The sequence below is a fragment of the Pelophylax lessonae genome, assembly GCF_965119305.1.
Source record: "Pelophylax lessonae genome assembly, chromosome: 4".
NCBI lineage: Eukaryota > Metazoa > Chordata > Amphibia > Anura > Ranidae > Pelophylax > Pelophylax lessonae.
In genome coordinates, this window is record NC_138771.1 from 213,841,062 (window position 1) to 213,855,736 (window position 14,675).

General features: G+C 45.2%; 1 protein-coding gene across 1 annotated transcript in view; it reads right to left on the minus strand.

Annotated features, from left to right (window-relative positions):
- The window catches only part of TUBGCP6 (tubulin gamma complex component 6), a 69,997-nt gene that overhangs the window by 23,393 nt on the left and 31,929 nt on the right, over positions 1–14,675 (minus strand). The window contains exons 11-15 of the mRNA XM_082254400.1: positions 11,336–11,417; positions 11,164–11,252; positions 9,224–9,339; positions 5,793–5,931; positions 5,641–5,706 (exon numbers count right to left, since the gene is read on the minus strand). Of these exons, the coding sequence (XP_082110526.1) occupies positions 5,641–5,706; positions 5,793–5,931; positions 9,224–9,339; positions 11,164–11,252; positions 11,336–11,417 (492 nt within the window). The remainder of the gene's footprint in view (positions 1–5,640; positions 5,707–5,792; positions 5,932–9,223; positions 9,340–11,163; positions 11,253–11,335; positions 11,418–14,675) is intronic.

A 14,675-nucleotide genomic window follows, 5' to 3' on the forward strand; every position in this document is an offset into this window, starting at 1 on the left:
AATACAAAGTAAAATACAGAAATAACTGGATTTTTGTCTTACCGTAAAATCCTTTGCTCTGATGTTCATTGACGGACACAGCTCCATATCTTCTTTGACCCTTGGTATATGCTGCTCTCCATAGGAGTAGGACACTAGTCGGAAAAAAATCAACTACACCCCTAGGGCAGTCCTAGGGGGCATACTCCCACTTCCTGCTATAGGACTTCAGTTTTGTAACAAGCAGTGTCAGAAGAATACATAACCCAACTCAGAGGGGTGGGTGCTATGTCCATCAATGAACATCCAAGAAAAGGATTTTACGGTAAGACAAAAATCCAGTTTTCTTTTTCGTTCATTGATGGACACAGCTCCATATCTTCTTTGACCCTTGGGATGTCCCAAAACAGTGTCAACATGAGGGGTGGGAAAAAACACAGCAATAAACATATTTCCCAAAAGGGCTAAACGTAGCCAACCAAATAAACCAGGAGCTCAACCAGGAACAACTGGAGCTCACCTATTAAAGAAATATACACCCTCACGAGGCAAGAGCCTCTGCAACAGCAGCCTGCAAAACTTTGCAGCCAAAAGCAGCTCCTGCAGATGCGAGTACATCCACCTTGTAAAACGTTGTAAATGTGTGCACAAATGACCAGGTGGCCGCCTTGCAAACCTGGACCATGGAGGCCTGATGACGGGAGGCCTGATGACGGAAGGCCCAGGAGGCACCAAGCACCATGATAGAATGCGCCTTAACAGGGAAAGGAGGAACCTGACCCTTGATGGAATAGTAGGCCTGCACCACCGTATGCCTGATCCATCTGGAAATGGTCACAACAGATGCAGCCTGCTCGTCCTTCGTAAGGACAAACAAGGAATCCGATTTCCGATCAACTCAGTCGCCACCATGTACACCCCGATTGCCCGAACCACATCCAGGGAATGTAAGGCAATCTCTTTAGGATGCTTAGGACACAAGTAAGTCAACACAATGTCTTCATCCAAGTGGAAACCCGAGATGACATTAGGAAGGAAAGACTGTCAGGGACGTAGCACCACTTTGTCCCTGTGAACCACAAGGTAAAGTGACCGACAGAACAACACAGCCAACTCAGACACCCTGCGTGCAGAAGTTATAGCCACCAAAAAGGCCACCTTCTGTGACAAGGTAAGCAGAGGAAGTTAACGAATATTTTCAAAAAGCAGTTTTTGAAGAACCGACAATACCAAATTGAGGTCCCAGGGAGGCACCACGGATCTTACTGGAGCAGCCAGGTGGCGTACCCCATGAACAAAAGTGTGAACCAAGGAATTTGTGGCCAACAGACGTTAGAAGAAGATTGCCAAAGCAGAAATCTGGCCCTTGATGGTGCCCAGGGCCAAACACTAATCTACACCTCTTTGTAGAAACTCCACCGAAAAGGAACTGGGGGAAACCCCCCCCACCCCCAAGACTCACACCGAGTAACTTTCGCCCTCCAAACTCAATAAATCTTTCTAGAAGTAGATTTCCTAGCTTTCAACAGTGTAGGAATTACCGAATCTGACAACCCTCTGTCCCTCAGTACCTGGCTTTCAATAGCCAGGCCGTTAAAGCCAGCGACCGTAAAATAGGATGGAAGATATCTCCTTGAGACAAAAGATCTTCTCTGAGAGGGAGTCTCCAATGGGCATTGGCAACCAGTGTTACTAGGCCTGCGTACCAAGACCGGCGAGGCCATTTCGGGGCCACCAGAATGACTGGAATCCCTTCTGCCTCGATTCTGCGCAGAAGTCTCGGCAGAAGTTGTAATAAAGGAAAGGCATACATTAGACGATACCGAACCCAAGGTGCCACCAGAGCATCCGAGGCGTCAGCCAGAGGATCCTGAGACCTTGCCAAAAACCTCTGAACCTTTTGGTTGAGACGAGAGGCTAACAGGTCCACATCAGGAGTCCCCTACCAGGGACACAGTTGTTGAAACACCTCCGGATGAAGAGAGACCATTCACTCGGATCCAGCGCCTGCTGACTGAGGTAGTCTTCCAGTCAATTTTCCACCCCTGGAATGTGAAAAGGAGAGAGGGCTGAAACAAAGCGTTCTGCCCACCTTAGAATGCCGGCCACTTCTCTGGCCACCAGAGCACTTTTTGTGCTCCCTTGGTGATTGACATATGCCACAGCCGTGGCGTTGTCCAATTGAATCCTTAGTGGGCGCCCCCGCAAACGATCTGTCCACAGGGACAGGCAAAGCCTGATCACCCAAATCTCCAGGACATTGACTGCCAGACTTCTTCCGAGTCCAAGCCCCTTGAGCTGGATCTGTGCCCAAGACACCTCCCCACTCGGATAGGCTGGCATCTGTGGTAACCACCGTCCAGTACAGGGGTGAGAAAGGATTTTCTCTGTGGAAGCACCAGGGAGCGGAGCCACCATATCAAGGACCCCCTAGTACCCTAGCTCAACAGGATAAAATTGTCTAGGGACTGTGGACTCTTGCCCCATTTGGCAAGAATCTGCTTTTGCAGAGGTCTGGTATGGAACTGAGCAAACAGAACTGTCTCGAAGGTGGAGACCATCAAGCCCAGCACTTGCATGCAAGTCCTGAGAGATGACCCGCAGTTGGATAACTGGAGCCGAATCGCATGCTGAAACTTCAGAATTTTTGTCTCCAGAAGAAACACCCGGGCTGAGGCTGAATCCAGAGTCAGGCCCAGGTAGTCCAGAGCTGATTTCTGAAAATTCAGTGTCCAGCCAAACTTTTGTAAGGTTGGCACAGTGATGTCCAAATCGTCTTTCAAGACAGTCAGAGACTGCGCGCAGAAATAGATCATCCAAGTACCCCAGTACCACGATCCCCCTCTGCCTGAGCAAAGCTAACACCGGGGCCAAAACTTTTGTGAACACCTGAGGAGCCGAGGAGAGACCAAAAGGGTAATGCCACAAATTGATAGTGCTCCTCGCCCTTGGCAAAGCGAAGAAAACGCTGGTGCCCGACATATATTGGGATATGAAGGTAAGCGTCCTTGATATTAATAGAGGCCAGGAAATCCACTTGATAAAGGGATGCCACTACCATGCGAATGGACTCCATCCCAAATTTCTGAACCCGCGCAAAGCGGTTCAGGACTTTGAGATCCAAGACTGGACTGACCTTGCCTTCCTTCCTGGGGACAGTAAATAGGTTTGAATAAAACCCTTGAAAATGTTCAGACTCTGGAACTGGTACAATGACTCCTTGCAATAGCAGATCCAGTACCGCCCCTAGAAGGCCATGCAGACGATTTGGGGACAGACACAAGTTGGAAGGGAAGAACCTTACCGGAGGCAAGGACCAAAACGCGATCGTTTGACTGAACAGAATAAACTCATGGACCCATTTGTCTTGAATGAAAGAGGTCCACGGGTCTAGAAGCAGCGAAGACGTCCCCCCACCTCAGGAACAGATGAGGGTGCCCCTTCAGGCAGAGGTGGACTTATCTTCAGGACCAGAAGAACCCGCTTTTGACTTACCAGACCAGGGCTCATCCAGTGACGTTGGGGGCAGATTTTGATCCCTTGCCCTGCGATCCCGCGGGACGAAAAGGCCGTTTGTGAGCCAAGAAGAAAGGACTCTGCTTGCGAAGAGGCTCTTTGCTCTTGGTGACCTATGGAAGCAGAGTACTCTTACCTCCCGTAAGACCTTTAATGATCTCTTCCATAGAAGCTCTGAATAGGTGGTATTCTACAAAGGGGAGATCGGTCAGCACCCTTTTAGAAGCCTGGTCTGCAGACCAGCATTTCAGCCAAATCATATGGCATAGAGTCACAGCTGTCACAGACACTCTGCAGGCCAAAGAGGCCACATCCAGAGAGGCAACACAGATAAATTTGTAACCCCCGTACCAACTGATCCACCAGCTCCGCTGAGCAGCCGGCGGCGTGCTCCCTTCCCCCTCCAGCCACATCACCACTTAACCCCCCCAAACATGTAAATAGTCTGGCCACCCAGAGGGGGACTAAAGGGAGGGTGTTTTTGAAGGGGGACCCCACTAGTGAGGGGGGGCACCATTTGGGAAGGAAGGACACATGGGGGGCCTACCGACCCGGGGAGGTGCCCGCGTCCACCCCGAGAATTCACCAGAGGAGAGGGGGGTTGGGTCATGCTCACTGGCCAGACTGGGAAGGATCTAGGATATCCAGTCCAGTGCATCACCCAGTCCAACAGATGATAGTAGTTCTCACTGGAACAGACTTGATTGCAGTTCAGAAAAAATTAAAAAGAAAAAAAATTCAGTTTAAAAAGGAAAAAAAATGCCAGGACCAGAGTTCCCAGCAAGGAACTAGGTCCTTACTCCTGACTAGGCAGAAAAAAACTGAAGTCCTATAGCAGGAAATGGGAGAATACCCTCTAGGACTGCCCTAGGGGCGTAGTCGATTTTTTTCCGCCTAGTGTCCTACTCCTATGGAGAGCAGCATAACCCAAGGGTCAAAGAAGATATGGAGTGGTGTCCGTCAATGAACGAAAGAGAAAAAATATTCTTGAACAAAAAAAATCTATTGCTTAAAAAAAACTTAAATGCAAACCTAAAAAGGCCTATACATGCGTGTTTATTTTAAGTAAACTAAAGGCTCACGTATGACAGTCTAAACAAGTACCAAATCCATTTACTATGTGATGAACAAACCCCATAAAAACTTATATTCCCACTGTAGTGCCAGCAGGCACAGCCACATGAGAGTGGTGGACTTCATGGACAGGATCAATAGGTATTTGTGGGACTTTGAGAAAACTTAAGTGTAGAGGTACTTACAATAATTAAAGCCCAACTCCGGGTGCAACTAAAAAATACCATTGCAGTTCCTGTCTCCATGTGATGATGCCAAGGCCCCACCCACAAACCCGAGTTTCAGGCAGAGGGGGAGAGCGCTGGAGCAGGTAATCAATGCGGTCTCTTCTGCAAACTTAGCAAGCATTTAATCACTGCAGTGCAGGATAGTTTTGTGAGTGTAAAGTTGAACTTTAAGTTCTACAACACTAAACGTTTCACCCGGTTACAGGCTTGATCTCTGTGATCAAGCTCACATTGGATGTCACATTGGAGAGGGGCAATCCTAGGCAGGGCTGCAGTGTGCTTTGCCCAGCTTGATTAAAGTTGGATGTGATCTGACATCTGTGTAGGAATTCCTCCTTTCTGCTGTATATTAAAATGAGGATGGAGAATCACTTACCATTTTCCAGTAACAGATAAAGTATCAGTTTTAGCATTGCTCTTCATGGTCACTTCACTTACACCTCGAGGTCAAGTGTAATTTGTCTACCTCAAGACGCTGCAACTAACAATGTCAAACCTAAGTGAATCCTGTATATGAACCTAAACCGACTTTAGGCTCTCTGCTCTGGCATCTATGTCCCCATTCGTATGTTCCACTTAGAGTGCAGGTCAAGCTAGGAGTCTGCTCTGACTCCATGTCATTTACAGAACAAGTAGAGAAAAATCTCAGTCACTGCACACCATACAAGGCCAGTGTGTAATAAGTGATAGTAGCCTCAGCGTAACTCTGACATTTTTCGCCCCCATATTTACTCCATAAACAGAATTGCACAATTAAAATTAAGGCTTAAAAAAAAAAACTACAAACCTCACACATTTGATTGGTTACTGATGTACATGCTAGAGAAATATCATCATACTGTACCTGTGGAAGTGGTAAAGTATTTATGTTTTCTGTAGACTGGGTCACAGAATTTTGCTTCAGCAACTCCTTGGGGGAAAAGAAAAAAACACCATCAAAACGCAAGCTAAAAGTATCATACATTCCTGCAGATGACAGAACAAGTAATTATGAACCTGTATGTGCTTTTCATCATCCCAGAAGAACTTCAGGCGAGCCGTTTCCAGCTTATGACGCTGGAGCTTCCACAGCGCTTTCTGCTCTTTTCGAGTGGCTTCTTCAGATAGTCTGCTATAATGCTCTATAAGTTCCTCTCTATGGAAGGGGAGGGAAGACACAAGCAACATTAATTCATTTTTGTGAGCTGGGAAAATGAAAATGGAAAAACCTTTTCCTCCTACTTTTCTTTACGTACTCTGCAGTAATGTATACATTTAATGGTTATTATCAAGTGACAAATATCACAATGGCAAAAAGGGACCACTATAGGTTTTACCCTACAATCCTCAAATTAACGGTCAAGAAATAGACAAATGTTTATTTTCAAACCTCTTTGGTTTTTTTATTAGGTTTGCTTAACAGAGGTCTGTTGGGCCAAAATATAAAACCTACTGAGTTAGCCACAAATACTAATACACATCTTTTTCCACTTGCATTAAAGGATAAGTCCACCAATTTAGGGTGTAACATGTAACAAGTTACTGATGCAGCGGCCCCCCAATCAAGCACACCCCCTTTTCCCCAAGTTCTGTTTTGACAGCAGACCTATGATTTTCTTCCCGCACCCGCTGTCACAATTTTTTAAAAATGCGGACGCATCATTCTTTCACAGAGTTCTGTGAATGGGGAAACTACAACTACCATCAGCCATTGTGGCTGTCAGCTTATAGTTCTCAATGAACTAGCAGGGCAATGAGGAGCGCTCCAGGTAGTTCATTGATGCTTCCTGCCATTCGGTAACTGCCTGCCTGTACGAGCTACGGGCAGACAGCTACACTTACAGTCTGTAGGAGCCTGAGACTTCACCCCTGACCTACAGGCTCCTAATAAAAAAAAATAATAATAATAATAATAAATGCACATTTTTTTACCTGCACAAAAGATGTGCATTTATTTTTTACTTTTTTTTTTTTACAAAGGTGAACTTATCTTTAATGGTAACTAAAAGTTTAATATTTTAGGGCTATGAAACAATACTTTCTCTTGTTAACCCTTTAGCTTCAAGTAAAAGTCCTCATTTACAAACCCTAGGATAAGCTTCGGAACAACCAATTGCTTCATGAGGGATACACATAATAAGAAATGCAGTTCATGTGAACAGCTGTACAGTAAACTTTGTTCTAAATACATGTCTGAATGTAAACCATATGTGCATTGATCATTTTGAAGTGGGTGTAAACCCTCTCCTATATCCAGTGAAGTGAACAGCCTCAGATGATAAACAGAGATGAGACAAATCTCCCTACATAAGTTTTACATGTACATTATCTCACAAAAGTGGAGTACACCTCCACACATTTTTGTAAATATTTTATTAAATCTTTTCATGTGACAACACTGAAGAAATGACACTTTGCTACAATGTAAAGTAGTGAGTGTACAGCTTGAATAACAGCGTAAATTTGCTGTCCCCTCAAAATAACACAGCCATTAATGTCTAAACCGCTGGCAAAAAAAGAGAGTACACCCCTAAGTGAAAATGTCCAAATTGAGCCCAATTAGCCATTTTACCTCCCCATTGTCATGTGACTCGTTAGTGTTACAAGGCCTCAGGTGTGAACAGGGAGCAGGTGTGGTAAATTTGGTTTTATCGCTCTCCCTTTCTCTGGTCACTGAAAGTTCAACATGGCACCTCATGGGAAAAAACTCTGAGAATCTGAAAAAAAAAAAAAAGAATTGTTGCTCTACAAAAAGATGGCCTAGGGCAATGATGGCAAACCTTGGCACCCCAGATGTTTTGGAACTACATTTCCCATGATGCTTATTTCCCATGATGCTTATGCACTTATGGTGCCAAGGTTCGCCATCATTGGCTAGGCTATAAGATTACCAAAACCCTGAAACTGAGCTGCAGCACGATGGGCAAGACCATACAGCGGTTTAACAGGACAGGTTCCAGTCAGAACAGGCCTCACCATGGTCAACACAAGAAGCTGGGTGCACATCCTCAGTGTGATATCTAGAGGTTGTCTTTGGGAAATAGACTTATGAGTGCTGCCAGCATTGCTGCAGAGGTTGAAGGGGTAGGGGAGTCAGCCTGTCAGTGCTCAGACCATACGCCGCACACTGTATCAAATTGGTTTGCATGGCTGTCTTCCCAGAAGGAAGCATCTTCAAAAGATGATGCACAAGAAAGCCCGCAAACAGTTTGCTGAAGACAAGCGGACTAAGGACATGGATTACTAGAACCATGTCCTGTGGTCTGATGAGACCAAGATAAACGTATTTGGTTCAGATGATGTCAAGCATGTGTGGCGGCAACCAGGTGAGGAGTACAAAGACAAGGGTGTCTTGCCTACAGTCAAGTATAGTGGCAGGAGTGTCATAGTCTGGGGCTGCATGAGTGCTGCCGGCTGGGGAGCTACAGTTCATTGAGGGAACAATGAATGCCAACATGTACTATGACATACTGAAGCAGAGCATGATCCCCCTCCCTCCGGAGACTGAGCCGCAGGGCAGTATTCCAACATGATAACCACCCCAAACACACCTCCAATCTGAGGGTAAAGGTGATGGGCCGGCCAAGCATGTCTCCAGACCTAAACCCTATTGAGAAACTGTGGGGCCTCCTTAAACGGAAGGTGGAGGAGCGCAAGGTCTCTAACATCCACCAGCTCTGTGGTGTTGTCATTAAAGTGTGGAAGAGGACTCCAGTGGCAACATTTGACGCTCTGGTGAACTCCATGCCAAGGAGGGTTAAGGCAGTGCTGGAAAATAATGGCGGCCACACAAAATATTGACACTTTGGGCCCAATTTGGACATTTTCACTTAGGGGTGTACTCACTTTTCTTGCCAGCGGTTTAGACATTAATGGCTGTGTGTTGAGTTATTTTGAGGAGACAGCAAATTTACACTGTTATACAAGCTGTACACTTACTACTTTACATTGTAGCAAAGTGTCATTTCTTCAGTGTTGTCACATGAAAAGATATAATAAAATATTTAAAAACATGTGAGGGGTGTACTCACTTTTGTGAGATACTGTATATCTGCTGTCTTCAGCTTTCTATATTCTTTAGAAAGTGCAGCTCATGTTACAATTTTTTCTTTCTGTTTCAGCAGTGGGTGTGGAGTCTAGGCATACACTGTGTGAGAGCTCATCCACATAGGCAGAAGAACCCTTCCCTGACACAAATGTCCAGCTGCTTTTATCTCATGTGTCAAAGAGCTTGTCAGAAGTTATCATGCTGATAACAGAGGAACAGAGCAGCAGAAAGACACGGGCTTAGAGCTTTGGAGAGAGTTAATAAAACACTACAGATATATGTGCCCAGGTCAGATTTCATGAACGGGGTTTACATACACTTTATAAGGATAAAATCAGCAGTCTAAGCACTATTACAACAAAAACTAAAAAAGTAAAAAGTAAAAAAAAAACAAATTTACCTAGCTTTGTTCTCCAGTTCCTGTTCTAATGCTTTTAACCTCTGCTCACGATCACGCAACTCCCGGGCGTAACTGAAATCATCATCAGCCTCCTCTTGTTTGGCAGCCAGCCGACGCTGTGTGCAAAAAGGAGTTAAGAAACTGTTCTATTGCTGACAATTAATCCAAATGCTCTTGAGTAATGTTTTTCATAGTGATTGGCCAGCAGGAACGTATGGTGCAGATGGGAGTGGCAAAGTTTTTTGCTTCCTGACTTCATTTTATGAGTCATTTTAAATTCAAATATTCAGAAATGCAAATGCCTCCTTTATATTATGCATTTTGGATACCCCTGCTTAATTCAAGTAACCATAAGTTGTCTCTAGTGAATTATTCACTTTTAGAAGTGAAGCCACTGCGCATTCACGGTCACTGCACGACAGCATGACACAAGGTCGTAAAATTTATATTTTTATTCAAAAACATTAAAAAGATTATATTGAAAACAAATATACACAAAGCATTATAATAAAACTGTAATGCAACAACCGTCAAAAGTAAGTCTCGCCATACCACACATTTTAGAGTATAGAGTAGAACCAAAAAAACATTTGTTCTCGATAGAGAGCTGTATGATGATAATAGGTTTGATGGTGTATTTCCAACGGTGGCGGTGGGTTCATTAATATACGATAACGTTCTCTACATGTTTTGCGCTGCGGCACTTCTTCTGGAGAGTATCGTTAATTAAACTAATCAGAAAATCAATAGTCAGATATTTGTTGCAAGATATAATGGATAATCCACAAACATCAAAAGACTAAACTACAGCGGTGGGTCAACACATGTCCACAGCCCGAACCAGATGGAGGTGGGGGGATATTTAAGACACACTTGATCTTCAAGCTAAGGTCCAATGTGAGGATAGGTATTTTGTATATATAGTATGCGAATAGCAGCGGGAAGTTTAGACTGGGCACAAATATATAAGCCTGTGTTTCTCCATTTTTTATATGTATATCGTCCTAGTTGTCTCCAGGAGTCATATATGGCAACTCGCTCTGGTTATCACTGGAAAGAAAAATCTTTACCCTTCTTACAGCCGAGCAAGATTTGCAATCCTTGCACTAGGACACACTACTCCCCCCTGTGGTGACCAGACCAGGTAGGGAAATGGCCGAGAGTCTATTGCAATAAAGGTCTCAGTCCTCACACTGGGACGAAGTGTTCCCCTCTAAGGTAGCCTGGCGATTTGAGATTGCACTGCAATAGTGGCAAAGGCACCGCATATGTTTGGATGCCATTCATTTTAAATGGCACCAACGCAGTGCGGTTTGGCTGGGATTGTCGCACTGCAAACCACATCACATGAAGCTTGTTTTCCAAAAAAGGAGTAGGAGCTTCTTTTGGGCAACAAGCTTCTTGCAATGCGGATTGCCACATGGCAAAAGCGCATCATGTTTGCTATTAAAATCAATGGCACCCAAACACACATGGTGGATTTTGCCAATATTGCAGTGCGATTTGGAATCACGGGCAGAATCACAGCAATTCTGCCCAAGGTCCCAAATCGCCAGATGTGATTGGGCCTCAAAGTGCTTTTCACCAGCCCATTCTAAAAAGGACTTTTTACAAAAATTGTATATTTTTGTTTTTTTGTTGACAGCAGGATCTGGAAATTCACACCTGAACTGTAGCAATGCATAAAAATGAATAAAATATTCAATTTTAGTTATCTTTTTTTAAAATGTCTATCACAGACATTACTTTAACAAATTACTTCTACTTTAATTATTTAAACCATAAGTCCAAATTAAACGTGATTTAACATTGATGACAAAACACAACATTTTAAAAGCCCTTCATGCAGAATTTCAATGCTAAAGCTCTTTAGGAACCCACTTGACAGGAGTGTATAGTTTAGGGACATATAATACATTGAAAAGTCATAACACAAGTACCTCTTGATCTTTCTCATACTGTTCTTTCAGCTTCAAAAATAGTTCTCTCTTGTTTGTGTCTAAAGATATTTTCTGGGCCAATAGCCTATCTATACCAAGAAAAGAAAGGTATTAAAAAAACATCCTATAAAAGCTGGAGTTATTAACAAATGTGACAAAGACTTTATCTAACCTTTAAAACTTTCCAAGAGTTTTTCTGTTGTTTCGCGTGCCTGAATGATAAGGTCCTGCTTTGCAATTTCCGCTTGCAGTTCCTAAAATCAAAACCAACATGGATAAATAAGAGTTCAGCATACAACTATAATAATGGGATTTTTGTACTTACCGTAAAATCCATTTCTCTGAGTTCATCGACGGACACAGTGCTCCATAAATCATAACTACTGGGCTATATTCACTCCTCCAGGAGTAGGACTGGGCAGAACAAAAACACCTGGCAATGCATATAGGTTGTCCTCAGCTGATATACAAGCCCCCTCTGTGTTCTAGGGAATCAGCAAGCAGTATTAGAAGTATCAGAACTCCATAGAGGGGTGGGTGCTGTGTCTGTCAATGAACTCATAAATCCTAACTACTGGGACGTCCAAAAGCAGTGTCAAAAGAAAAATGAGGGGCGGGTAAAATAACCCAAAGCTAAAACATAAGAGCCCTTAACCATGACACAGGAGCCTTACCCGGGTCACAGGAGCCCCATCTAAAAATAAAAGTTTAAAGAAAAATACCCCTTAAGAGGGACCAGCCCCTACTAAACAGCAGCCTGCAAAACTTTGCGGCCAAAAGAAGCATCCGCAGATGCCAAAGTATCTACCTTACAGACTTTTGTGAAGGTATGCACCGATGACCAAGTGGCCGCATTGCAAACTTGCGATATTTGTGCCTGATGACGGAAGGCCCAAGAAGTACTCAGCGCCCGAGTAGAGTGTGCCGTGACAGGAAAAGGTGGAATCTGACCTTTAATGGAATGGGCCTGAGTCACAGTCTGCCTGATTCATCTGGAGATGGTAGACAGAGAAGTGGCCAGCCCTTTCCTTGGTCCGTTCGTAACCACAAAAAGCTGCCAGATACACCCAAATCACACAAACCCCAATCAAGGTAGGCAAAGCAAATTCCTTGAGATGAGCTGGCTTGGGAAACAAGGAAGGCAACACAATGTCCTCATTAAAATGGAAATCAGAGACAACTTTGGGCAGGAAAGATGGACAGGGATGAAGAATCACTTTATCCCTTTGGACCACTAAAGAGGGACTGCAACAGGATAATGCCGCCAATTCCGTGGTAATAGCCACCAAGAATGTCACCTTTTGGGATAACGTAGGCAGGGGAATCTCCCGAATATTCCCAAATGGAGGCTTCTGGTGAACTGAAAGTGCTAAATTTAAATCCCATGGCAGCAAAAGAGACCGTACAGGTAGCACCACATGTTGAACCCTCTGAAAGAAGGTACGAACTAAAGAGTGCGTGGCTAGGGGTCACTGAAAGAAGATTGCCAGGGCAGACACCTGGCCCTTGATGGTACTCAAGGCCAACTTCTGATAAACGACCTGTTGAAGAAAGGTTAAGATCCGAGCCACAGAAAAGGATTGAGGATGAGCGCCAATTGACTCACACCAAGAAATGTACGCTTTCCACGTACAATGGTATATCTTGCTGGAAGATGACTTCCTCGCCTTTACCATAGTAGGGATCACTGATCAAGACAGACTTCATTCCTTTGGTATCTGACTTTCAATAGCTAAGCCATTAAAACCTAAGACTGTAAAGCAGGATGGTAGATCAGCCCTTGGGACAACTGGTCTTCTCTAAGAGGAAGCCCCCAAGAGCCGTTTATGGCCACAAGACTGATTGGAAGATCCTTGCCCTTGATTCCTCAAAGGAATTGTGAGAGAAGCCTGAGCCGAGGATGATACAGGTCTTACCGTGGCCCTTGGATGCCTGGGGCGTCTGCCAGAGGAACCTGTGATCACCCCACGAACCTCGGTATCCTCCTGTGGAACTGAACCTACTAAAGGAGCTGCATGTAGGACTCTGCAAACAGAAATGTCTTGAAGGTGGATACCACCAGACTCAGAACCTGGGGGGGGTGGGGAGATGTGAACCTGAGGCTCCTTAAGGAAAGGAAGACCTTGCAGTACAAAAACGATCTTTTGGCACCACTAAAGGATCCCTCCAAGGCTCAGGGTACCTATCAGTGAGCGAAAGAGATAACAGGAACCCCCAAGGACTCACCCTACCAATCGGAGTAGCACCGAGAATTGGGACCCCAGCATCACCATGAACGCCATCCCTGTTCATACGTCCCAGGCACAGGAAGAGGAAACTGAGGAGGAGCTTTGGCATCTCCACGAGGTCATCTTCAGTGTCTCCTGGACTAAGGAAAAATGGCCCTGTGACATCATTGGGCTACACAAACATGGCCACCAGCTAGAAACCAGCCAGACTAGGGGAAAATGGCCCCCGCAACATCATCGGGCTACACAAACATGACCGACGACTGGAGACCAACCAGACTAAGGAAAAATGGCTGCCATCAGCTACAGATGCTGAAACATGCTGCCAGGATTTTTTCCTGCACCCTCTGCACGGGGACCCCCCCTGAAGGTAGGACACACGTTAGGGGTGCGCACTCTGCACCAGTCTCTGCACTGGGACCCCCCCTGCACTATACCCACACTGCAAACAGTAGGGCATGCACCTAGGGGTCTCCTACATTGGGAGCCTTCCAGACTACCAGGGCAGGACGAACACTATCCCAGGACTTTTACAGAGTGGGGATAGTGGGGGAGACCCCAGAGGTCTCCGCTGCATCCTCTGCCCTGAAGCCCCACCAGACTCCAGGTCCAGACAGGGGGGAAAGGGAGTGGGGAAGCCCAGCTCACTGAGGGATTTAAGGATGGGAGGAGGGAATCTGCAGGCAGGTCTGACCGTCCCTGGAAGTCCACCCCAAAAAGGGAAAGGGGGGGACTGTACTTAATCTTCCATTGGTGCGGGTAATGCTCCAGACAGAATCCTCACCACCGAAGTAGGGGAGCTGTCAGCCAAGGGACCGCTGCGACTCGGACTAGTGCCTGGTCATATGCGACCCTGCGAGACGTTTAAACTCGTGGGCCATCCTTTGTCCGTGCCTCGGCCGACCTAGCACGTAGATGCAGTCTACATGCGCTCGCTAGCTGGATCTAGATTATCCAGCCCGTCGCCCAGCCCGGCAGTTGATTGTAGATCTCCCGAGAGAAAAAAAAAAAAACAACAAAAAAGATGTAAGGAAGGAGAAAAAATTGCTAGGACCAGAGATCCTAGCCGGGAGCCCAGGCCCTTACTCCTAACCAGATTAAAACGGATTACCTAGAGCAGAGAGGGGTGTTATATTTGGGTCAGCGAGCAAAGGAGAGGGAAGGGACTGCTCTGTGCAGATAGGTATAAGATTTTTTTTTTTTTTAAATACATAACAATTGTGACTTTAATATCAGTCTAAGTGGACCTGAACTCAAAAAGTGAAGATTTGCAGTGAATTGCAG